The 25,020-nt window shown below is 50.1% G+C and overlaps 9 protein-coding genes across 9 annotated transcripts; 6 read left to right on the top strand and 3 right to left on the bottom strand.

Annotated features, from left to right (window-relative positions):
- Nucleotides 1–694: 694 nt before the first annotated feature.
- On the bottom strand, nt 695–2,349 carry CABS01_02770 (uncharacterized protein; the record flags this gene model as incomplete). Its single annotated transcript, XM_060536148.1, has 3 exons — nt 695–947; nt 1,012–2,033; nt 2,302–2,349. The coding sequence occupies 3 exons, from the start codon at nt 2,347–2,349 to the stop codon at nt 695–697; spliced, it is 1,323 nt and encodes a 440-aa protein (XP_060394060.1).
- Nucleotides 2,350–3,397: 1,048 nt separating this feature from the next.
- CABS01_02769 (uncharacterized protein) lies at nt 3,398–7,507 on the top strand (the record flags this gene model as incomplete). Its single annotated transcript, XM_060536147.1, has 4 exons — nt 3,398–4,043; nt 4,459–4,483; nt 4,558–5,148; nt 5,209–7,507. The coding sequence occupies 4 exons, from the start codon at nt 3,398–3,400 to the stop codon at nt 7,505–7,507; spliced, it is 3,561 nt and encodes a 1,186-aa protein (XP_060394059.1).
- A 141-nt stretch (nt 7,508–7,648) lies between these two features.
- On the bottom strand, nt 7,649–9,307 carry CABS01_02768 (uncharacterized protein; the record flags this gene model as incomplete). The annotated part of the gene is made up of 3 exons (XM_060536146.1): nt 7,649–7,934; nt 7,985–8,689; nt 8,745–9,307. 3 exons carry the CDS (start codon nt 9,305–9,307, stop codon nt 7,649–7,651), a joined length of 1,554 nt encoding a protein of 517 aa, XP_060394058.1.
- Nucleotides 9,308–10,162: 855 nt separating this feature from the next.
- On the bottom strand, nt 10,163–12,172 carry CABS01_02767 (kelch repeat protein; the record flags this gene model as incomplete). The annotated part of the gene is made up of 5 exons (XM_060536145.1): nt 10,163–10,676; nt 10,742–11,062; nt 11,118–11,817; nt 11,879–11,974; nt 12,028–12,172. The coding sequence occupies 5 exons, from the start codon at nt 12,170–12,172 to the stop codon at nt 10,163–10,165; spliced, it is 1,776 nt and encodes a 591-aa protein (XP_060394057.1).
- A 2,637-nt stretch (nt 12,173–14,809) lies between these two features.
- CABS01_02766 (uncharacterized protein) lies at nt 14,810–16,036 on the top strand (the record flags this gene model as incomplete). Its single annotated transcript, XM_060536144.1, has 2 exons — nt 14,810–15,323; nt 15,381–16,036. The coding sequence occupies 2 exons, from the start codon at nt 14,810–14,812 to the stop codon at nt 16,034–16,036; spliced, it is 1,170 nt and encodes a 389-aa protein (XP_060394056.1).
- Nucleotides 16,037–16,791: 755 nt separating this feature from the next.
- Nucleotides 16,792–18,029, top strand: CABS01_02765 (MIP family channel protein; the record flags this gene model as incomplete). Its single annotated transcript, XM_060536143.1, has 2 exons — nt 16,792–17,096; nt 17,240–18,029. 2 exons carry the CDS (start codon nt 16,792–16,794, stop codon nt 18,027–18,029), a joined length of 1,095 nt encoding a protein of 364 aa, XP_060394055.1.
- Nucleotides 18,030–19,507: 1,478 nt separating this feature from the next.
- On the top strand, nt 19,508–20,494 carry CABS01_02764 (alpha-L-arabinofuranosidase axhA-2; the record flags this gene model as incomplete). Its single annotated transcript, XM_060536142.1, has 1 exon — nt 19,508–20,494. One exon carries the CDS (start codon nt 19,508–19,510, stop codon nt 20,492–20,494), a length of 987 nt encoding a protein of 328 aa, XP_060394054.1.
- A 765-nt stretch (nt 20,495–21,259) lies between these two features.
- Nucleotides 21,260–24,476, top strand: CABS01_02763 (scytalone dehydratase; the record flags this gene model as incomplete). The annotated part of the gene is made up of 4 exons (XM_060536141.1): nt 21,260–22,886; nt 23,770–23,808; nt 23,864–23,961; nt 24,033–24,476. 4 exons carry the CDS (start codon nt 21,260–21,262, stop codon nt 24,474–24,476), a joined length of 2,208 nt encoding a protein of 735 aa, XP_060394053.1.
- A 247-nt stretch (nt 24,477–24,723) lies between these two features.
- CABS01_02762 (fungal cellulose binding domain-containing protein) lies at nt 24,724–24,954 on the top strand (the record flags this gene model as incomplete). Its single annotated transcript, XM_060536140.1, has 1 exon — nt 24,724–24,954. The coding sequence occupies one exon, from the start codon at nt 24,724–24,726 to the stop codon at nt 24,952–24,954; it is 231 nt and encodes a 76-aa protein (XP_060394052.1).
- Nucleotides 24,955–25,020: the final 66 nt, after the last annotated feature.

Genomic DNA, 25,020 nt, shown 5'->3' with positions numbered 1-25,020 from the left:
CTTCCGTCCTGCCCATCTCACTCACATATAGAGTACTGAATTTGAGTTTATTTTTTCCTTCATGTACTTTCGCGTGATGCATGGGAGACCAAAAGGGTTCGCCGGTGATGTTCAAGCTATGATAATCGTCATTCAATTTACGTCGACAAAGTATTTCAATACTGCAAAAACGACAAAATCATGCTACATGATTGGGGGTATAGTACAGACACAAGGCACGCTTTTACATCCCTTACTACTTCCTGGTGACAGCTCTCAAAGTCCCCTCCCCCCACCCTCTTCCCCCCAAAGAAAGTAATTACAGCCCTCCCCTTCTTAGCTTCTTAGAAGTGGCCAACCTCTGGCGCTGTTGGCGGTGGACCCCTTACTTCGATTGTGAAGTTTGGCTGCCCAGGCGCCCCAGTTCTGTATGTTTTCGTTCGTCTTTGGGGGTGTCCTGGCACCTCGACCTCATCTTCCGACCAGTCAACCACTTCTTCACCTCGAACGCCCCCACGTCTGGGGCGAGATGCTCCGTCGCTATCTCGGAATGAAACCCTTCGTGCCCTTGATTGATCGAATGGTCTTTCCGATCTCAGCGGTTCCGGTGAAGCATAGCCGCTGTCACCGGGAGACAGGCTACCGTGAAGTGGCGTATTCGTATCTCCTTGGAATCGCGGCCCAGAGTGGCTTCCACTCCTCGTTCGAGACTTCCTCACTGTTCCGGTCCAATAGGCTTCGGATTTCTGGGCTTGTCTTTGTTGTGGATCGGGTCCCTGGTAGGGGGGTTGACCATAGATCGTTTGGTTTGGCATGAAGGGGTTGCTAGTTGCGGCAGCATCACTGTCTCTTGGTAGTGGTGGATGGCTGCCGCCAGAGTAAGGAACTTCTGATGCAGCTCGTCGATGAGATGGTCTGTGAGGAGCTTGAAAGCCTCCAAGATCTGACAGCGACTGTCCACGTACTGCCTTCAAGATTTCCTTGGCAGTAGCTTGTATAATGGGGCCAGCATCCGGTTCATCATAGACTGACGGAGCAGGCGTGGAAAAACCCCTAGAGCCAATGTCGGAGCGGAGGAGTCGTCTGCTCAATTCTGAGCGCACGTCAATGTCTCTCAGAGCACTGGCATTGTTTTCCAGCTCCTTCCGTACAGTCTTTTTCACCTGTCTGATCAAGGCTGCATCTGATGCCTTTTTCCTTTCGCGTCTTTCCTGAGCTTTCCGACCATCATCCGCTTGCTGTTGCCTGAACGCCAGATCTTCCATTCCTCTCTTCATCTCTTCTATGTCATCATCTCGACTTGTTCGTTTGTGTGGCTTCTCCTGTCTTGGCTTAGGCTGCTTCTTGGATCTGGGCGCGCTTGCTTCCTCATAATATCCCTCGACTGGCTGTTGCGGTGCGGGATACGGTGGGTAATGATCCTTGTGTTGACGGGGGAAAGTAGTCTGTGGGCCAGGGCCGGTATTATAAGCATGACTGCGAGGTGTGGCGGCGTACGGATGAGAGTGGACTGGTCCTTGATGCGGTACATAGTAAGAACCGTAAGGCTCGATCGGTGGAGGATATGTAGATGGTGGTGGTCCCATAGGCCGGGGCCCGCCCATCGGATTTTTCCAACCAGCAGTATGAGGTACTGGAGTATAATACGGCATTGGAGGCGCATGAATTGGATATACGCCAGGATGGGGAGGTGGAGGAGGAGGAGGAACTCCGTAGTAGTTCATTGCTGGGCCTTCAGGCCGTTGACTGAACCCTTGAGGCTCGTTGGGACCGGGAGGCGGGAGTTTTCGGTTCGGGGGACCTCTGTGCCGTGAAGGGTCTGCGAAACCTTCTAGGTGACCGCGCCTATACGGGACTGTCTGGCCGGTAGCAAATCTTGCTTCGTGATGAGGGCTCAAGCTATCTGGATCGGCGTAAGTTCCGTCCCATGCAAATTGTGAGGCAAGATCTTCGAAGTTGTCGACTGGTTCTGTGTGACGATGGTGTTGTCTGTAGGATCTTCGTGTTACGTCGGGTTCCGATTCGCTCCAGTCAATGTCTTCTGGAATATCTCCCTGTGGGGTTGGTTTTCTTCGTGAAGAATAGGGAAGCGCTGGAACCATGGTATTGAATGCAAGGTGAATGGGTGTTTGATGGAGCGAAGAATTATTGACTTTCAAAGCATACTGTCAACTGCCAGATGTGGATAATGCGACACGGTCCCAATTTGCTAGAGTCGGGGCGCGCAGTGTGGCTGCTGCTTTATTATATTCGTCATCCCATTCCGAGCCACGCCGCTCCGAAGGAAGACGCGCGGGATAGGCTCGGCTCTCTTCGAAACACTTTCTTGCCGGTCGGCTTCTGAAGGCCGCCATCGAGCGTTCCTGTCATTGGCTCTGAGGGTGGTTGTTGGTTCGTGTTGGCAGTCATGTGTCGTGCGGCGATGAAAAGAAGACCACCCGTTCGCCGTTTATCCAGCTGCTCCGATTAGACAGGTCGCCGCTCCGGCCGTCACTTGCCCCGTTTCATCCTTGGACACAGGGACCGGACATGACTTTGAAGCAGGCTATGCTAGAAATGCAGCTGCCTCATGGACGCCTTGAATTCTGCCTTGAAGTCAACCGGCTTGTCGCAGCTTACATATGCGGCCAATGGCGCTAGATTGGCGCTAATGTACTGCGAGGTGTAGGAAACCACGTCAAGAGGCAGAGTACTTGGTTATACTTGGGTTAAGGCAATTGATCTCTAACACCAATTTACGGAGAGGGACTGACGAGGTTGTGTTAAACGCTGAAGTCCAGAGCGCAGCGTTGGAAGCTAGTAAATAATCTTGCGACTCAAAAGCTGGACCCTGCATTGAGGCCGCACCTCTTCTAACAGCATTTCCAACTATTCATTCAAACCAACAGAGCGAAACGCTTGTAGAACGTTGCACACTAACGAACAATTCAAGCAGGCTGGCATGCAATATATATGCATGCGGTAAGACTTTGCAGCCGGCCGCTCAATGATGGTGGCAGTGTTGACGTGTTTTGGGATAAGCGACGTGGGGATTTGAGCCAGTAGGATAGCCCAATGCCACCAAGATCATGGTGTGAAGCTCAGCCCCCGTGACATGCTTCTGTTCTTCGAGTCCCCTGCAAGTCGGATTGGCGCAATGATGTGGGCGCGAAATCTCCTTTATGATTCGTTGGCTCTTCGGCCGAGAGCATGGTCCAAATGCTTAAACATAGAGAAGCTGCTGAATCCGGGAGTCTTCTCTATCCCTGAGTTGTTTAGTTGGAACATATCTTGAAGTTTGCAACTTAGCCGTCTTGGTCAACCGCGGCTATTCCTTGATGTCAGTCATAGCACAGTGCTTGAGCCTGCGCATCTATTTCCAGAAACGCTCCAACGGCGGCTATTTCGGATGCCTACCTTGGGCTAAGAGCTTTCCAACATGGATCCTCTGAGCATCACAGCAAGCACTCTTACTGTCATCCAGTCGTTGTTGGCTACGTTCGATGCTATCAAACACATCAAGGGTTTACCCGCAGCCTTCAAGGAGGTGGGGAAAAGCCTCCCACTCGTCGAGAACACACTGCAACTCGCTCATGAAGCCCTGGAAGCCGAGAAACCAGACGCCGCGGCTGAGAAGGAACTTATACCCGCACTGGGCGATTGTCAAAAGCGGGCTTCCACTTTACGCGATATCTTCAAAGACATTGAGGGCGGCAAGAACCAGGAAAAGGAGGCCAAAGAGTGGTCCGCTCTTGTCAAGTTCTATCATAACAAAGTCGTACCATTGGGCAAGGCTCACAAAGTCGAAAGCCTGATGCAAGACATACTCAAGAAGCTCAAGGTACTAGCTATTCGTCAGATATTCAAGGCAAGTGCGGAGTTGCAAAAGCAAGTTGGCGGCCTAGAGGATGCAATCCGCTCTCTGTCAGAAGTGGACCCATCCCTCCCAGACTCTGAATTTGATGCCGCGTCTAATAATATCTCGATGAACAACTACGGCAAAGCGAAAGGGTTGGTTTCGACAGGCAGCAATGCGGACATTGCGATGGGAGATAAATATCATTCAGGCCACAACATGTACTTTGGTAGGAGATCAAGAGACAGCGATTCTGACTGAAGGTCTTCAAGTTTAGAAAAGCTGACGACCCGTCAATTCCGTGTAGCAAACCATTACTATCAAACTTCTGGCGCTACTGGTTCGTTTCCATCTGTCCGAACTGACTGTGTCTCCTGTTCTCACCAAAGAAAGTGGACCGTCCAGAACTACATATCGCGGACTGGCTGAGGCTAGTGTCACGGCCGCTGGATGTTGCAAAGATGCAAACCGAAACATTCCAAATCGCTCTCAAGACTCCCGGTGCAGGACATGCAATCACTCAACTGCCGGCATTTGAAAAATGGTGTGCTGGAGAGATTCGGAAATTTTGGTGCTATGGAATCCGTAAGATGATGTCTTCGTTGCAAAATGAAATCGATGATCTAACGAAAGGGCGCTTTTAGCTGGATCTGGGAAAACAATTCTTGCGTAAGCATCAGACTTTTGATCATGACACAGTCCTTCTTCGATCTCAAGAGCCTGTACTGATCAAAGCTTCGCAGATCTATCATCATCGATCATATCTCCAATCGAGTGATAGGACATCGCACCAAGGAAGTCTGTGTCTACTTTTACTTTGACTACACAAAACACTCCGTACAGGGGATTACCGACATTCTATCCACAGTACTGTTGCAACTCTTACAAAATCAGGAGGTTCTTTCCCCCGAAACTCAGCGCGTCGTTAATACCTGGAAAAGGACTCGACAAGTCCCAACTGAGGAGGACTACTTCAAAATGATTGCATCGCAAGCGGAATTGTTTTCCACTATTTATTTCGTGGTAGATGCTCTTGACGAATGTCTCGACAGCCCCGTTGAAAACACTCTTGCGATCTTCCTAAGGAGATGCCAGGACTTGCCGAAGAACTTCAGGATGGTCTTCACGTCGAGGCCGGGATCCCATTTCCATCGAATGATAAGCCCAGATCATAAATGTGAAGTCAAGGCAGATGAAGCTGATGTTAAAGCTTACTTCGAAAAGTTCATCGAAAACCACTATGATTTTCAAAAGGTCGTAGAGAACGGCCGCATAGCGGATCCGTGCTTCAAAGACAAGATCATTACAGCAATTATGAAAAAGTCTCAAGGAATGTAAGTCACTGAAGTCATTCAAGAATAGAAGGTACTGAGCATTACTCACATTTGACATAGGTTTCTTCTTGCACATCTTCATATCGAATCCTTGGCTTCAACTCTGAGTCTCGTTGAGCTCATCAACAAATTGTCACACCTCTCAGCAAGCCCGCAAGAAGTCTATCATCAGGCAATGGACCGCATAAAGACGAACTCCGTTTCGAAACGGATTTTGGCTATTCATGCCTTGTCCTGGGTCGTTTACGCTAAGAGAGCTCTCACTGTCGATGAGCTTCTACACGCTGTCGCAATTCGTAGTGCCCCACCATCTTCGTTCACCGACAATGAGCCGAGAAAAAATCTCCTGCCTACGTCATCCAATATGTGTACGGAAGAAGTTCTTTTATCGGCCTGCATCGGCCTCATCGTCGTTGTCCCCGGTGGCTCTGCATCTGAAAGGACTGTTCGATTGGCTCATGCCACTGCAGCGGAATTCCTCTTGGCTCAAGAGATAATCAGAGATGAGCAGGCTACCTTTCTGGAAACCTGTTTAAACTGTCTTTTCCACGCCTCAAGTCAGAAATCTTGCTACTCTGGGGAAGAGCTCAATAAGCACTGCAAGATGTATCCTCTCTTCCGTTACGCAGCGGCGTACTGGGGAAACCACTTCTCCGAGGTGCCCAAAGTAAAAGGAAGTAATTACAAGTTGGCCTGGGACTTTGCATCAGACGAAGTTAAGCTAGGCAATGCATTGAGAACGATGACAGACCCAAGGGTCTCGCACCAGACAAAAGTTTCTGGAGGGCATGTCTCAGCTTACTTTGGGCTTGAGAGTCTGGTCAGGAGAGCGATGTCCAAGGCCACCAATGTTGACTTTAATGCCAGAACAAAGAGCGGAGATACCCCATTACACTGGGCAGTAGCCCATAACCAACAAGATTTCGCGTTGTTTCTGATCAATGCAGGGGCGGATCTCAACATCCAAAACACCAATGGCAAGACGGTCCTACACATGGCGACGGCGATGGACCACAGACACTTTATCAACATTCTAATAGAGAAAAGGGCAGACCTTGAGCTCCAAGACTCCGAGGGATACACTTGTTTGCGATGGGCTGCCCGTTATGGATACCAGAGGACTATTAGTATCCTGCTGGAGGCCGGAGCAAAGATCAGCGCGTCTGACAAGGATGGATACACAGCGTTACGCTGGGCAGCACGAGAGGGGTACAAGTCGATCGTTAAGACTCTCATTGACAGAGGCGCATCAATTGAGTCACCGGGCTCAGAGGAGTGGACGCTGATGAGATGGGCAGCACAAGAGGGCCAAGACTACATCATCAGCCGCTTGGCTAAAAGAGGTGTCAGTTTGAATAATTCGGATTCCGAGGGATTGACTGCTTTGAGCTGGGCCGTGAAGTACAAGCGAGAGATGACCGTATGGCAGCTGATCAAGGGTGGTGCAGATGTCAATAAGCCGGACAAGAAGGGAAACCGACCTCTTCATCTGGCTGCACACAATACCAGCGGCGATCAAGACAGAAGCTCTCTGAATATAGTCTGGATACTCTTACAGAACAAGGCCGAGATCGACGCCAGGAACAAACACGGAATGACACCTCTGCATCTAGCAGCAGCCAGAGGAACCGCCTCAACCGTCTGGCTGCTACTCGAAAACGGAGCGAATCCAACTCAAGTTGACACAAATGATCACAACGCATTATACAAGGCCGTGACTGGGCTTCATCTTGGATGCTGCCAGATTCTGATCCAGAAAGCGGAGCATCTCGTCAACTCCAAGGACTTGTCATGGCGTACGCCTTTGCATGACGCGGCCTCAGAGGGGTCCCTCCCGATTGTCGAAATGCTCCTACGCCACGATGCGCATATAGATGCTCAGACCCGCCAGGGTCAGACACCACTTTATCTCTCAATCCTCCAAGACCATCTTAGTGTTGCCGAGTTGCTAGTCAAGAAAGGTGCAAACTTACAGATCCTCAACACCAACAAGCGATGGACGGCTTTACACCATGCAGCATGGACAGGAAGTATTCTCATGGTAGAGATGCTCATCAGTAATGGGGCAGACGTTGACGCGCAGGATCGACAAGGGTACACTGCGCAGCATCTTGCGCTTCAGGCTGGACATGGCGTGATCGTGGATTGCCTGAGGGCGAGTGGAGCAGATACACAATACCTGGATCCCGAAAGATTGAAGTCAAAAGACTTGAATAGAGAAGGCAAAGAAAAATCATTCACATCGACTGATACCTCTTTCCCTTTCGAGGAAGCGAAAAGTGCTGAGTCGCCACAAACAGAAGAGCGTCCGTGGTGGAAGGGAGATAGAAGGTTCGCGGCTACTGTGGAGGATGAGTGACCATTGGACATCGTTGGAAAGTACACTGGGTTGAGGCTTTGGCTTTGAAACTCAAAAAGGATGGATTTGATGTAATCTTGCACTTCTTGCGCATCCAATCGACATTGATAATAAGACTGTGATCTCGAAGGAACCAAAACATCAGACCTTCTCCTCAATCTTGTCCAGCAGATCCAGAATCTCTCTTGCAGCCTTCTCTCGACCAGCGCCTTCCGGATGCCGCTTGGCTAGTGCTAGAGCTTGTTCCTGCATCGCTTGCGCCTGGGGGCCAAGCACGACTTCAATCAGCTTTTCGGAAAGTTCTTCTCTCTCCCAGTAAGGCTTGGCCTTCCTGTTGGCCCACTTCCCAATGCCCAAGATCTCTGACCGAATAGCGAAGTCATAGCAGTCTCCCCAACCTGGCAGAACGACTTGTGGTATACCAGTACTAGGTTGGAAGTCAGCGAGAGCTCTTGAGTTGATTGAGAAGGTGCTTACCACAAAGCCTCATGGAATGAGTTGGAGCCGCCATGACTGACACAGCACACGAGATGGCCAGACTCTAGGATAGACTTTGGTTCGGCAGTAAACCAGTCCGTGATCTTGACTCTATCCTGTTTGATGAAGGGATTCATAATTGCCTTGACATCGAGCCATGGCCCAGAGTCTTCGGTTGCGTTCTCATTCTCGTCCAACTTGCGCGGCATCTTCCAAAGGACTTGGAGTCTAGCTTCATCATCAGAACCACCCTTGTGTTCTTCTGCTCGATCAAGAAGATTTCGAATCGCATGCGCGAATTCAGTTGCCTTCGGAAGATCATAGAAATGGTGCGTGCCGAGACTGATGAAGACTGTTGGCCCTCGACTCAGCCACTCAGCAAGTTCAGGATCTTCGATTTCAATCTTGGGGGCAGCGCGGGTGATAGGACCACATGGGGTGATGGACTCGGGGATGGTCTCAAAGGGGAAATCAATGTCGGGACTATTGGCGACAAGGATTCGAAGGCCCTTGGGTGGTGCTTTCAGAAGGCCAAGCTCGTTCCAGGTGATGATCTCGATGCCGGGTCCAGCATGTTTGGCAAGATGTGCCGAGACACGCTTATATCTCGAATCCGCAAAGAGTCCGTATCCGGCGACGAGGTTGAAGAAAACGTTGAGGGGGACTAGATGGAGTGGGATCGGAAATGGTAGGCTTGATTGTATACTTGGCTGATGTTAGTTAGAAATTATAGTTTCGACTCTACATTACCTGCACTCACATGGGATACTTCCACAGCATTGCGAGCTTGGGTTGCATTGGCAGCGCAAATTCTTTGATAGTATTTGGAGCCAGACAAATCCAGTTGATGTTTGCTTGGTTGGCAAATGTTGTAGCTGGCGCGAAGAACGCCTCCACCACAGTCACATCCGGCTTCACTTCCTCGAAGACTTCCTCGATAGCTTTATAAGTCTCGAAGAATTCCTCTGGGCTCCATGGAAGTGCGAGGCCAGCAAGTGTGAGCATGTTGCGGGACGTATTGACGAGCCCTGGCTTTGTAAGCCAAGTAGCCAGCGCCGGATTGTCAGGTCTATCCACGGCCTCGAAGTGGGAGAGGCCGATGATTGGATGTAGCTTGACGGCGTTCCCAGCCGGGGCTCCTTCTATCTTGTTGCATTGGTCGACGAAGCGGCGGAGCTGAGAATCAAAGCCTGCTTGTGAGCCAATGTGTACTTCGACATCGGGGTTGATCTTTATCAAGGCGTAGGTAGCTGAAAGAATGACATTAGCCTGACCATAATCTTTGTTACAGAGGAACAAGATCTTTTTCTTGGTTGATGACATCTTGAAGGGTGATCTCCGACTGCTGAATATACGGTACCGTATGATGAAGCTTAATCAGGCCATGGGGGAAAAGTGCTGGAGCTACGTTCGAGGTAGCCTAAGCTTTATATAAGGCAGTCTCCAGTAGTAAATGGAAATCCTTCGGCCTTCTTCTCTTATTTTAGGTTACCCACCTGCCTTTCTCCCTGGAAAAGCTTAGAAGCACGCCAAGACATCGTGGGGTGTGGGCACTGATTGTAGGTGCACCACTTGCAGAAATGATATAAAAATCGTTCTGATAAACTATTTCAACGAGATTCAGGATTGGTTGCGCTCTTCTCGCTGTGCTGTGCTACACAGCCAAGAAACTCAACATCGCTGACGTGAGATAGACCGGCATCGTGCACTTCAACGTTACAGATTAAGCCAAAAGGGCAAGAGGTTGTGGACTGAAGTGCGCGTTAGCTCCACTGCGGAAGGATTCCCGTTTGGTACCTTATCTCAATGTTCCATTAGATTTACGCCAGATGCGTTCGGATGATGTTCCTAAGCGGAGTTTGTGCGACATTGCAGTCTGAGTGATGTGGCGATCATCTGCCGCTCGAATGGGCGTACGAAGCCGGTGGGAGACACCCGGGCCGAGTCGTCACTTCTCCCAGGTCATAAACATACCATTTTGGGTCAGATATGCTGGCGAGCGGAGACTAATTGAGCATTGTTACCGAATGCTGCAGCCGAACAGTGTTGTGAACCTGTTTGATTGGATCACGAATGCACTGAAGGCAACATTGATGCTACGCCGAGATTACTTGCGTTTTTCTGACATCTAAACTGCAGCGGGTGTTTGAAAATTCGTGTTTATTGAAATTGCGTGTCCTATTGCAGATCATGTCTGAATTTGGAGTGATCTCTATCCCCTTGTCCTAGTAGAGTGTTGTGGGAGTCGAGTTCAGTAACGGTGTAGTGATGAACTCCAGAGGCACTCATCTCATGCTTTGGTACTTCTGCCCACATCTCATGCTTAGGTATTGATCCACCATACAATTCAGTCTGTGGTACATCCGACTGCAACTCCCCTGGAGCCACAGGGTGATAGTAAGCCTGGTATGCTCCATCCCCCTTTGCATGGTCAGGATATGGAGCAAGTGCAGTCGCTGCTTCGGCGGCTTGCTTCTGCTTCCGGCGTTTGACGAAGCAGAATAGAGCAAGCCCTATGATGGCACCGACGACGGCTCCAACTACAGCTCCAACAATGGCGGCTAGTGGGGTAGATCCCTTGGTATCTTTGTTCTCTGCTGGATCATGATTGGTTTCTCCAGTTGTGTTTGCATTTGACTTCCTGAAAAGTGCCTGAACTTCATTGGATGACCACTGGACGGAACTGATACCACTAGATTGATGTTAGCACTTTGGCTCATGCTGTCAGCTTTCAAGTGCTAGGCTCATTTCACTTACGTTTGCTGATACCAGTCACTGACTGTCTTCGCACTTTCGTAGTTCTTGGCGTCTGCGTCGTAGTCCGTCTTCCACTTCCAGTCTGTCATGTCGAAGAGACCGAGTCCTTGCGGCCAGGGGTCGGCACTTGTATATCCCGTTTTGCCATCCGCTCCTCCAACTGACAGCATTTGACGGCGGCCAACTAATGCGCAGCAATGATTCCTCCTTGGATTTTTCGACTCGTAAGCGACTTGGTTCCAGAAGAACCCCGGAAGGCTTAAAACGAAGACATCATCATAAGTTGAACCTGTCTCACTATTGGTGCCGCCGAACACAAAGCTAAAACTTCATTAGTATCAACGAAAAGTCGTATGAGATCAATGGAAATGCTCACATTTCGTAGGTTCCGTTGTTGCCCTCGACTCCAACGCTGCAGAAATTGCTGCGGGGAGTGGGCGCATTTCCGGTTGTCTTTTGCCAGTACCAATCTCTAGTTACTGGATCCATGAAGGTCAAGTTGCTGAAGTCCTGCCATCCGAGAGGCTTCGCCTGATCAGGTTCGAGACCCCATGTTGCGCCGCCCATTATGGTGATGAGACCATTCGAACCAAAAGTCGGGATGTAGACGGCTGAGCCTCCCGTCAAAGTGCCGTACTTGGAGAAGGCATCATTTGTTTCATTTGCCCAAGACCTCGTGGTCATGTTGTAGGACAAGATGCCCGGGAGTGGCTGCGAGTAAGGGTTAGATGTCGTCCAGCCTGACGATTGTCCCCCAAACCAGAACCCGGCGTCGGGGGTACTAGCGAATGCGCCCCCCTCATTTCGTCGCAATTCTTGGAAAAGTGTTGGGTTCGCTGGCGTCTCTTTTGACCATGTCCCACCTCCTTTGCCGTCTGCTTCAAACTTCCAGGACGTGGGCTCGTCTAATGGAGCACCGAATGGGCTGTGTCCGCCCCAAATCCAGAATGTACTCTTTGCGTCGTTTTTCCACATCGCCTGTTGGTCCATAGTCTTCGGCGTCTTCGGAATCTCCCTGATCCTGACGCTGGTTGCGGACCATGACGTCGTCAAATCGATCGATAATGTGGAGTTGACTAGGATTCCACCGCGTGAGAAGGTGTCGGGATTGATCGCTTCGTCGTTGAAGTAACTGACCTGCGTTGGAGCCTCGCGACGTTATCGGGTTACCTCGCGCGTCGAGCTGAGAGATCTCGCCGCCATCGATGTAGGCGTAGTCGCCAAGAACAACGACTAAATGGCTTAAATCAGTTGAATTCGATTGTTCAAATGTTGATATCCACTACCTCTTGCTTCTGCTCGACGGAGGAAGATCTCGGGAGAGGGTACATCTGACAGTTCCCAGGCGCGTCTCGACAGCGCATTCGCCAGGTTGGGCAGCTGCATCACACATCCCAGAAAAGCTCCCTTCACCGACGGCTTGAGTATCATCGTTTCGTGAAATGAAAGAGTGAATAAAACAGTTGTGAAACGAACGACGCGACGAAAACGCCAAAACCAACGAAAAAGTGAGGAACGATGAGGAGAAAGTCAAGTCTCAGCCATCAAACTCCCCGCCATGTTCGAAGGAAAGGCTCCATGAAACTGGGAAAGGGAGCGGCCGCAATGTTGGCTTCGGTTGAGGCTGATGCTGCCGAAATTAACATCAAACCCAAATCATGCTCAAAGCCTGCAGACCCATGACGCTAAATCAGAGGCGATGAGCCAAAATGCCCTGGCATTGGGCAAAATCGCTCGCGAAGGATCGTTAGCGCCCTTGGCGTGCTGACGGGCTTCCAAACCCTCGTCCCTTTCGCAGCCTGTTGTGGCGTTGGCACGTTGTTCAGAAAGGCCTAACAATCTCACTGTCTCTGAATGGCCTGTCTTAGGTACCAGTCTCCTGGAAGACGACATAGAAGGTGATGATGTGCTGGACTGAATGGTATGCTATAGCTTGGCTCTGACCGACCGAGCTTTTCACTTCCAAAAGATTTGAGAATCTTGGGGTAAAGTCTTTGTAACAGAACGACGGCGGCGGGCTAGCAAAGATGACACCCGGGGTTTCCCACGGACCAAAAACACAGGCAACAGCTTAATCAACTTAAGGTGCAACAAGCCTTATTCCGCCGGAGATCGTGGCCGACAGTGGGCCAAAATCGCCCGCGGCAATACGCATAGCGAGATTATCATCCCTGTAACGCAGACCCTTGACGATTTGGGGGCTGCTCCAGGGACTGTGCAGCACCCTGCTGATACTTTCCAGATTCTCTGTTCGTTCGGCTCGGACATGAGAAGGTGATCCAATTATCGCTGTTTCACTGTATTTCCGGCCTAATGGTAGACAAATTGCTCACATTCTGGGCTACAAAATGTTGGACTAGTTCCGAGTGATGGAATCCCAATCAGTCTCCATAATTCCAGTTGAGTCTGGTGAGAACCGTAAAAGCACAGTTTGCCTCCATGGAGTACATTTCAAGTTGGATGAGAAAGCGAAAGATCATTGTTACAACCCAGCTTTGCCTTCACCGGCGAAGATAGACAGTTGTGTCTAGTCTTTTCAAAATCGAGAGCAGAATTATAATAGTGGTCGTCATAAATAAGAAAGTTTCTCAGAACATCATGGCATTAGGCTAAGAAGAGCTACATCAAGTACCACTCAATGCCTGTCGTTTTAAGCTTCACTTTCTGTCGTCGGAAGTTTTGCCACAAGAAAAACCGAGACCATGGATGACTCCGAGTATGAGAAAGGTTCAGCTGAATCAGAAGCGCCAAAGACCGTCGAAAGTGCGCTGCAATTACAAGCTATGAGTATGGTGCCGAAGGAGAAGCCAAGAAACAATACCCAACAGGATTCAGATAACAATTCCGCACAAAAGTATGTTTCATTTCCCCCCATTCCCTGGCGAACCGAACGACGAGACGATAAGGGAAACTCAAAGAGAACAACCGCAAGTGGGGGCAGAGACTGTAGAAGAAAATCAAAAGGAACAACCGTAAGTGGAGGTAGAATCAAATCAGCAAGAGCCTCCCAATGAGCCTATGCAGCGGCCACATAGAGCTTCGTCTTTATGGTTCTGGCACGAAAAATGAGATAGCTCGATAGAAACCGTCATAGGTGCGATTAAGAAACCAGGGATGCGCAATATGACTTAAATCGATGCGTTCATGACTTCAGATATCGTTGAAGAGAGAAAGATGCACATATGCTTACATCAGGAGTCAACTACGGTTGTTGACCTACTTAACCTTTGTGCTCGCTTTCACTCCTGTGTAGTGGAATCCAGGAGCCAGAAGTAACCTCACTTGCGGCACTGGCAACACAACTAAGTGGCCATTCGCCAGACAAACTCCCAAGTGCCAACTCAGATCTGCACTAAGCGTCTTGATTTATCCACTTTCATTGGAGATCAGCCATCTGCCTGAAGTAAGACCAGGGCAAACAGTGATCTTGTGGAATAGCAGGAAACACTTTCTAACTCAAGAACCAGCTCGAATAAAACTCTAATTCGTCCGAAGGAAGTCAAGTTAGGTAAAAATCGAAAGGTTGATGGGGTTACCTATTGCTGCGCACTTATCTTCCCAAGTTGAATGTCGGTGAATGGTGCCCAAGCTCGGCGCTTGAGCCATTGAGCGGAACGCGAGCTAGGCCGTAACGAAAGATTTATCCTGAAGCCGCGGAAAATTCTCGCCCATACAAAACAGACCAGTGTGTCACGACGATTCATGACTTTACCCCCAGGTAGGTAAACCCGAAACTCGGCCGGAAAGAGAGTCATAGGACCATTGACGGATGGGGAGAATCCAAGAGATAGAAACTCGGCATAATGGGAATCTCGCACGCATTTATAATATGATCAAGCTTCCCGCCGATATGATTGAATAAGCACAACATTCAATACAAGCTAATCAGTTGCCGCGCAACTCTTCACTTGAATACTTATCCATTAATTCGCGTGTACTTCGTGTTCGCAACCACAGAGCACGATGTGGTCGTCTTTCACGGTTGCGATAAAGCCGTTGCTGGTCACGAGCATATGCCTAATCCAGTCTATTCAATGTCTAAAGACTGTTGAGATCCCCTTCACCCGCATGGCCGACCCTAACAGCAACTTCGTTGCATCGATGCAAATCTCGGTTGGATCTCCACCGCAACAAGTTTTGGCGATCTTCGACACAGGGAGCAGTGATCTCTGGGTTCCTCAGCTCAACAGCCGCCTATGCAAAGACCGCTTGGCAACATGCACCGCCAGCAACGGCAGGAACTCTAGCGTCTCAGGTGCATTTGATAACGCCAAATCAACTACCTTTAATGCCAATCGCTCTCCGTTCGAGGCTACGTACGCGAATGGTGTTGAAATTCAAGGAACCTTCATGTCAGAATCAGTCACGGTCGGCAACACATCGATCTCAAATAACACTATGGGATTGGGTCAGACTGGCAAGCTGACATCACCCCTGATTGCCATCCTGGGCGTCGGCCCCTCGAGCTCAGAGGCGTCCGTTCTCGCCAATAATGCTAAGCCGTACACGAACTTTCCAGAAAATCTCAAAGCCCAGGGGCTCACCAAGTCGCTGGCTTACAGTGTATACTTGAATGATTTCAGTTAGTTTCCATATTTGGATTCTGAATGTACGCTTGACATTTGCTGACATCGCTTAGGGTCGCCTACTGGAAGCGTCGTGTTTGGCGGGATGGACACTGCCAAGTTCACAGGACAAATGCAGATGATCCCTCTCGTTGGACAGAAGCTATTCAAATCGAATGACTTCATCGTGCCTTGGACTTCCTTCTCCTTCTCGGCAGACAAGAATGCCAAACCAACTGCGATTGGGGGAAACAACTTCCCACCCGTCCTCGTTGATACTGGCAACCCATCCTTATCCTTCCCACCAAAGATATTAGATCTAATCGGACCGGCTATCAATATCCAAACACTACAGGATGGAACTAAGGCATTGAAGTGCAGCAGCGGCGATTCGGGTGCCAAGTTCAACTTCGAGTTCCAGACGGCTAAGGTCGAGGTCCCTCTGTCGATGATCTTCATCCCCCTCATGAAGAACGGGGCACCCGTCACCGATAAGAGTGGCAGTTCCCTGTGCACACTTCCTTTAGAACCCATTGACAGTAACGTAGCATCTTTTGGTGCGCCTATGCTTTCGGCTGTGTACACGGTCTTTGATCTTGAGAACAAACAGCTCGGAATGGCACAGGCTAAACTCAACGAGTCAGCATCAAACATCCAGGAATTTGTGCCAGCATCGAAGGGAACAGCCAAACGGCCACAAGCGCAAAGTGTGCGCTTCAGACAGAAGTGATGGAAGAATCATAGCATGCTCATAGACCGATTTGCTTGCAGGCTGGTTTCACAAGCTCTTTCTCTTTTCGCATTCCTGAGTGGCATTGTATAGAGCCAACTTAGCATGCAATTGTAACACCTGCAAGATAGAACGATTGTCAACATCCGCGCATCTAATGAGCGAGACTCAAGACAAAAACAAGACAAGAACTGCAAGGTACGAGGAGCTCTTTGATATTCTCCCAGTTGTATTCCAGAGATCACGAATTTCTTCCAATGTTGTTGACATCAGAGATGTCGGTGAGCTAACACGCCAAGTAGTCCAATAACCTTGGGAAAAAAACAGGGAAAGTTCAAATTCGTAGGTTTCTAGACCCAGAAAAATCACGCATCGACTGGTCTTGCTTGCGCGATAACTTATCAGCATTCTCCATAATAGTGTCTAAATCCACAGATAAATACGGAGTTGTTGTCTTCCAGCTCCTTGCACCACCAAATCGGAGCTTGGCCTCGGCAACTATACGGACTAATGAGCGGGTACGCAATGCAACATGTAGATCAACTTGATACGGGATGCAGAAGCAACCGTGCTGCCGTCCGGTTTTTGTGGATCGATGAGAGGCAAACAAAAACAACACACCTCGTACGAAGGCATCGTCATCTTGAGAGACAAATATTGTCCCTACACTTCCCCTCTGTCAGGTGACAAACCCGCCGATATCTTTTGGCATCAGATCCAACCAGCTTGCCATATTATAACAGACTCACGAGGATATGTCTCCCGCGTCATCGATTCACGATCCAGGCGAAAGCCAGCCGCTCCTCTCGAGGCATCGACGACGCACCGGCACATTCCAACTGCCATCATTCAATGGCCAGCGACTCGTGTCGCCCCTATCTATGCGACGTGCCTCCCTACAGGAGGTTCATCCACATCACGAAGACGTCGAGCCAGTACTGCCGGCCGCGCCAGTCGCCGCCCACCAAGAGACGCGCCTACACAAGCCGCAATGGGCGCTCAGTGACAGGCCACCGAACACATGGGCCCAAATCCGTCATTACTGGCGGGAGGAATTTGCGTGAGTACCTGAATATCGGCTGGATCCATCTTTACATCACTTCAATCGCGGACATGGCTCCCCACCGGAGCCTCCCCCACCGGGATGCCTTACGGCAATGGAGCTCTCAGAATCAATCCGATGCTGACCGCACACATGCACAGTGAATTCTGGGGTACCTTCATGATCTTGCTCTTTGGAGCAGGTGTGGAATGCGAGACGCGTCTGAATTACCAGTCGGCCGACATCCGCGAAAATGCTGGTGACTTTTTGCAGTGCCGCCTGGCCTGGGCCGCCGGCGTGGCTATGGCCGTTTGGATGTCCGGTGGTGTATCAGGTGGACACTGCAACCCAACCGTGACAGTTGTCCTCGCTCTTTTCCGCGGCTTCCCCTGGCGCAAAGTGCCCAGCTTTTTGGCTGCGCAAGTCTTGGGTGCTACCTTCGCCAGTCTTGCCGTCTATCTGAACTACTCCACCAGCATTGCAGAGTACGAGGGCGGCGCTGCCCGCACTTTGATCGGGGAACATGCCACTGCCGGTCTCTTCTTCACCTTTCCCAAGTCTGGACTTCCTTATGCCGGCGCCTTTTACACCGAGTTCCTTGCCTCGGCCGCGCTGGTGGCTATCGTGTTTGCTCTGGCTGATAAGAACAACCTATCGCCGCCAAAGGGCACACAACCCTTTGCTATGTTCTTGGCTTTGCTGGCCATCGGCTCCGCCTTGGGCATCAACACTGGGTACGCCATGAATGGTGCCAGAGATACTGGTCCACGTATTGCGTTGGCTATCGTTGGCTATGGCTCGGATGTCTTCACTCATGACTCTTACTACTGGCTGTGGGCCCCTTGGGCTGCTGCTATTGTTGGTGGTATTGCGGGTGCTTGCGTGTATGATGGATTCATCTACACTGGGCGTGACTCTCCGTTTAACATCCCGAGGAAGGAAGATGACTGAATGGCGTGATTGGAGGGTCATCATATTGACTCTGAGGAATCAGAGTCACATGGGATAGCGTCAGGTTGTATTGGAATTTTTTGGCTGTCACAAGTTATTGAGGAGATATGTGGGATGAGATTTTAGCCACCTGCAGATTGGCTATGACCTCAGATAGGACAGAATAGATCAGACATAAGATAGCAACGGCAATACTTGGAATAGGCGTCAAGGAAGGCTGATCAAGACGTGTATAGGGACGGGTTATTTCACGATAATGATCACAGACCTATGAAGATATCTTTGGAGTGAAAGTTTTTAGCATGCCAGGCAGATAATGTACTCGAATCGAAGACGTGTGTGCCCAAATACAGGCTCACAAATCAAAAATCCTTTTGGGCTTCACCCAAGTAGTGGGCCACATTTGGGTTCATGCGAGTATTAGGGTCAGTTCACTCATGCAGTCATTCTAAGTCTCTTGCGCTTTCTTTCGAATCAAGGCGTGCGGTAAGAATTGGGATGTGGCCTGAGCTAGCTCCCGCTGGCTCGCGCTGAACTCAGGTCACCCGGTGGAGAGCCATCAACATTAGCAACAAACTTCAACCGATGTATTTAGATGAAGTTCATGTAGTAACACCTCATACCAAGATATATTCATTCGGGTAATTAAATATTTCTTTGTAATCATGGGGGCATTGGAATATCACACTAACTAAACCGTCAATTCATCAAACTTGACTAAATTATCGTAACTTATGGTTCTCACACGAGGCGAACGAAGTGTTCCATGACGACTAGCAACTTCCATTGCGCCTACTAATACTACCAATCGGTAATTGGCGGTTACACAACCGCCAAGTCGGAAAAATTCTGGCGCTATGACGATCAGTCCGAAAAGAGGAGAAGTCTGGGGGAACCAAGATCAAAACGCACCTCGATGGAACCCTGCGCGAGTGTTAGAAGAAGTGCACCGAGAACCGAGAAACCGCAATTGGTGCGCGTCACATACGACCCGCCGGCTGAATGCAAAACCTTCAGAAACCTTCGTGAACAATCTTAATTCGACCCCGGAGCCGTAAAATCCGTTGATGTCTAGGTCTAAAGGGGGGGGATTGTAGCACAGGATCATACTCTTCAAATTACTTTCGGTAATATGGGAAGTAGTATTGGTATCGGTAAACCATGCGGCACAAACGGCAGTCCACATAGAGCATAGTCCAGTTTCACTTTTGTTAACCCACGAATGCCAGATTGATGAGATTCGTATCCCAGTGCGACTTTCTCGGACTCTCTCGCATTGGCGAGCAACTGCCGGTCCACAACTAGGGGAGATCGGATTGCAATCAACGTTTAGATAGCCAATCGCTGTCAAGTCAAAATACACACATTTCTCATATATATAAAGATCGGACGACTGCCAACTGTTTCTAGTCAAGGAGTTCGTGTTACAGAGACTCAAGCTTTTTTTTCATCAACTTTATAAACTCCGCAACGCAAAGATGATGCTCAGAGCCAATGCGGGGGTGATTTCGACCACTCTACTGCTCCTCGCGTCTGCGACAGATGTCATCGCCCAGACGTGCGACCTGCCGTCTACCTATCGCTGGACATCGACTGCCGCGCTGGCCACACCCAAATCCGGATGGGCCTCGCTCAAGGACTTCACCACCGTCACTTACAACGGTCAGCACCTCGTATACGCGTCGACTCATGACCAAGGCTCAACCTGGGGCTCCATGAACTTTGGCCTCTTTTCCGACTGGTCTCAAATGGGTGCTGCGTCTCAAAATGCAATGACCCAGTCCGCCGTCGCGCCTACCATCTTCTACTTCCGTCCCAAGAACATCTGGGTCCTCGCCTATCAATGGGGTCCGACTCAGTTCTCTTACAAGACGTCGAGCGATCCCTCCATTGCGAACGGGTGGTCCGCGGCGCAGCCCATGTTCTCCGGAACCATCTCCGACTCCAGCACCGGCCCCATCGATCAGACGCTCATTGGCGACAGCACGAACATGTACCTATTCTTCGCGGGCGACAATGGCAAGATCTACCGCTCTAGCATGCCCATTGGAAACTTCCCGGGCAATTTTGGCACCGCCTCGACAGTTATCATGAGCGACACGACCAACAACCTCTTCGAGGCTGTTCAAGTCTACACCGTCAAGGGTAAACAGCAGTACCTCATGATCGTAGAGGCTATTGGCGCCAACGGCCGCTACTTCCGCTCCTTCACGGCCACCAGTCTCGGCGGATCGTGGACGGCCCAGGCCGTGACCGAGAGCAACCCCTTTGCCGGCAAGGCCAACAGCGGTGCTACCTGGACCAACGACATCAGCCACGGTGACTTGGTTCGCAGCGATCCAGACCAGACCATGACTATCGATCCGTGCAACCTTCAACTGCTCTACCAGGGACGATCCCCTAGTTCCAGCGGCGACTACGGCCTGCTGCCCTACCGCCCGGCAGTTCTGACCCTGCAACGATAGGATTCCTCCGCCGGACCTCAACCTCCTGGACACCTGTGGCACTAAACTTTACACTAGGGACAGTTCTTAATATTCTTGAGTCCTCCCCTAGCTCAGTGATGGGCCAGACAGCCAATCAGGAAAAACGTGTACGGAGTCAGTCCAGGAGAGTGTTTGCGCATCGATGGGCTTCCCTTTCACATGTAAATATTGATCAAACATACAGCACCTTTAGGCCAGGAGGTCTTCACTGATCGCCTGCCATTGAACATAAATTATTATTACCAAGCTTTCATGCTTTTGCCTCAAATCTACTTAGATCCTAAGTTCAGCTCCAGCCATTGATTCTCCTGTATGAAGGCCTGCGATGACCTTGCCACTTCATACAAACACACCATAAACTAGAACTTATATGCCGCACGACAATAAAACTCGTGATAGTGATATCGAGAAAGTATGGACAGTCGGTCACACCCATCGTACTTTCTGCACACCATCGGATGAGATATGCATCAAGTAAGCAGGTCCAACATCCTTGGCAAACCTGTTGGTTACATGCGCTCATATACATTTTCTCATCTTTGGCGAACCACGGCGCCTGAACAGGCGGCATCTCCTTGCACTTACCCCGCACTCGAGATGAGAGACGTCAGATTGTCGCTTGGAGAAAGGGTCTGCTAACGCCGCGTTTATTGCTCAACTCATACAGGCTATGGCCGCCCCGTCAAGCTTTCCCAACGTCTTTCAGTCAGCTTACTAGATGACAACGTAGTCAAAATCAATATCATGCGGCTATTACATACAACTACATTTGAATTGCGAGAGTTCTCCGGTACAGACATACCTCCCTACGGCATCCTGTCCCATACTTGGGGGCGTAACGAGTTCACATTCAGAGATTTCCAACGAGCTGGATACCGCGGTGGGATCACGAAAATCGACGGCATGTGTCGCGTCGCTCGAGACCAAAGGCTTTCCTGGGTCTGGATAGACACTTGCTGCATAGACAAGAGCAGTAGCACGGAGCTGTCTGAGGCCATCAATTCTATGTTTGCATGGTACAGACGGGCTGCAACATGCTTTGTGTACCTTGAAGATGTTCCTGGGGGTTATAAGTTTAATCCCAAAGACAAGGTCTTTGCCAATAGTCGCTGGTTTAGTCGCGGTTGGACCTTGCAGGAATTGTTGGCGGCGACCACAGTATTCTTTTACGACCGGTCCTGGAACTTCGTGGAGTGGATTGAAAAGTCCGGTGACACTGACGGTAGAGCCCGTCCATCGAATATGGTACTCGGGAAAAGGAAGATAAGCCAAGTCGATAACGAGAGCTTCGACATGAATTCTAACATGAATAACTTCGCCTCGGCTCTCGGCAGTATAACGAACATAAACTTCATTGCGTTAACCAGAAAATTCGAAGATGTGCATCGGTCCTTCTCAGTGGCGGAGAAGATGAGTTGGGCATCGAGAAGAGAGACAACCCGTTTAGAGGATAAGGCCTACTCCCTCATGGGCCTGTTCGATGTGAATATGCCGCTGCTATACGGAGAAGGTGAAAAGGCTTTCTTTAGGCTTCAAGAAGAAATCATCAAGAAGACTGATGACGAGTCGATATTTTCTTGGGGCTATGGAGAACCTGCTCGGTTTGAAGGGGGGTTGTTCGCCAAATCTCCGGCCGACTTTCTCGGGTGCCGGAATGTCACAATAGTCGAGACCGCGGGCAACACCCCGCACTACTATCTAACGAACAAAGGTCTGCATATTCAGACACGATTCACAAATACGCTATGGAGGATGGGAACTTTCATCTACGCCATGCTACACTGCACGGACAGATATTTAACTTCGGGGAAGAATTGCATAGCTATTCCCCTCTACTATGTGGGCAACCTCATCATCCGCCCACCTGGTGCCGTACCTCTATTGATTGACGAAGCCGACCTCGGCACAGAAGCTGTCTATCTTTACATCCACGTCTCCGGAAGTTTCGACAGCTTCAAAACAGACTTCCCGATGCCGGGACATATGTTAAGACGGGTGGAAAAGTCTACAACTGTCCAGTTCACGAGCGCCCCAGGCAACATTAAGCTTGCTGAGGTGTACCCACCCAGCTGGTATCCGCTGTGTACCACATCAAAGTCACTGATAGTAGTACAAGACTTGGCGTCACCAACGACAACCGCCACTGTCTGGATGAGATTTTGGGATCTATCCTCTGGCCTCGATTTCGCCTTACGACTAGATTTAGAGTGGGAGTTGGTACCTTCCCAGAGACCAGATCAGCTTGGGCTAGCGCTGGTGTCCGTACACCCACTTGTGAAACTCATACCGCAGGACATGTATCTATTCGACGAGGTCTTTCATGATGGGCAATCATTTTCGAAGTGGGGAGAGAAGATATCCTGGGGCGATGGTGAGCTGGGTGCTTCCTGGGCCCAGGACGAATTCGATTCCAACATTCGATTAACATTGCCTCCTTCAAAAGGGGATACGATTCTGACAAAGAAAGCTCTCTCATCTGAAGAAGCACGAAGAAAAGTAAGAATAGAGGAAAGATTTCATTTAGTGCAAGCGGCGAGGGGGTTGAAGAGGTGAACATACCTCGACTTGTAACTCAGGAAGTGGATATTAAATTTAGTTATACCCAGTGTAGGAATCATGGATGAATAGGACATAAGATGAATGGTTGGATCCGTAAATTCCACAGTATTCCAAGTTCAATGCTGTGTCATCCTACTCTATTGGCGACATGCGCGTGAGCACCGTTATCTGATTTCACGAACGCATGCCCCGCACACAAGCGCGCAGCGACTGTTTTACTTCCTACCCATCAGCCGTGATCGAACCAACAGAAGCGCATAAGATGTTACTCTTTACAAAGTATTCATCCCATGGCTGACGTGTTACGGCAGGTCACCTCGCGCCTTTGTCGCAGCCGCGAAGCCTGAAGGTGATGTGGTCTCACGACCGGCATCTCCCCACCTGAGTCCGGTGAAAAGGCGCCAAAAATAGGGGTCTCGGACACGCACGAAAGGGTGCGGGGGCCGCTAGTTCGACGTCCGGGCCTCCGTACCTGGGGCCCGGGCGTCTGACGGCAGTCCGGTTGCTAGGAACGAAGATGAGGTAGGCCTTGATCGCTTGGCATCGGACTGTTCATTGCGTCCAGTCTGTTCTTCTTTCGGTGAACTATAAACTTCATCGATATCCTTCTCTAAAGTGCACTTAATTTGCCTTTTTATCTTTCGCTCGATATCCCAGCTAATTCCCTGTATTTACTTCTACAATAAACCTTTCAGACACAATGGCGAGCCCTGCTGGAAACATCTCCTTTGAGGGTAAGTCATGGAAACCATGCACAATGGCTGGATAATGACTGACTGTGTCGCTCAGACTATCTCGGCCTCTCTGGCTGCATCTTCGAGTGGGCCGACAGCTACGACTCCAAGGACTGGGATCGTCTCAGGAAATGCATTGCCCCTGAGCTTCGCGTAAGTTATCCGTCCCACGGCGATGCTTCTCACTGCCTTCGAAACTGCACGTTTGTACTGATCTAGTGCAGATTGACTACCGCTCCTTCCTCGACAAGATCTGGGAGGCCATGCCCGCGGAGGAGTTCATCGCCATGATCTCGGACAAGTCCGTCCTCGGCAACCCCCTCCTCAAGACCCAGCACTTTATCGGCGGCACCCGCTGGGAGAAGGTCTCCGAGACCGAGGTCATCGGACACCACCAGCTCCGCGTGCCCCACCAGAAGTACACCGACGCCTCCCGCAAGGAGGTTGCCGTCAAGGGCCACGCTCACAGCTACAACAAGCATTGGTACAAGAAGGTCGACGGCGTCTGGAAGTTCGCTGGTCTCGCTCCCGAGATCCGCTGGTCAGAGTACGACTTCGAGGCTGTCTTCGCCGATGGACGTGATTCCTTCGGTGCTGAGGAGACCATCGACAAGAAGAACAATGTCTCTGTTGTCGAGAAGGAGCTCAAGGTTGCCGCTGCTGTTTAAATAATGTCAATGTAATGAGGGAATACCTCCGGTCATGGGAACGGCGAATCGGGACGTGTAATTTACGATGGGTAATTGGGTTCACAAGTTAAGGCTTTGAATGAAACATGGCTACACCTGATTCAGTAAACAAACTACGTGGTATCATACTGGCTGTTAGCCTCATTGATCAGAATATCAAAATCAGATGATCGTCGGCACAAAGACCTAGCATCCCGGCGCGCTTCGAATCTGGAGGAGCAAGTTCATGGGCAACATTTTCAGTTACCACGACTCAGACGTCTGGTTCAGGACCTATGAGTTTGGTCCTGTCAAGTTCTCTCCTACCAGCGCTACTGAGGAGTGGGGTACGTACGATAAGGATGTCAATGCCTTCACTAATCCCAGCAACCTTGCTGCTGGAGGTTTCTTGATTCGCCCTAACCGTCTTACTCTACATAAGCTCTCTGGTACCGACTTCTACCTCAACTGCAGCTAGATTAAGGTGACTACCTCTCGCATCACCCGTGGCATGCGCGCTTTCACCGAGATTTATTCGCGATAC

The sequence above is a fragment of the Colletotrichum abscissum genome (genome assembly GCF_030869225.1).
Source record: "Colletotrichum abscissum strain IMI 504890 chromosome Unknown Scaffold_5.1, whole genome shotgun sequence".
NCBI lineage: Eukaryota > Fungi > Ascomycota > Sordariomycetes > Glomerellales > Glomerellaceae > Colletotrichum > Colletotrichum abscissum.
The sequence above is the reverse complement of the archived record's forward strand: the minus strand, read 5'-3'. Positions and strand labels throughout refer to the sequence as shown.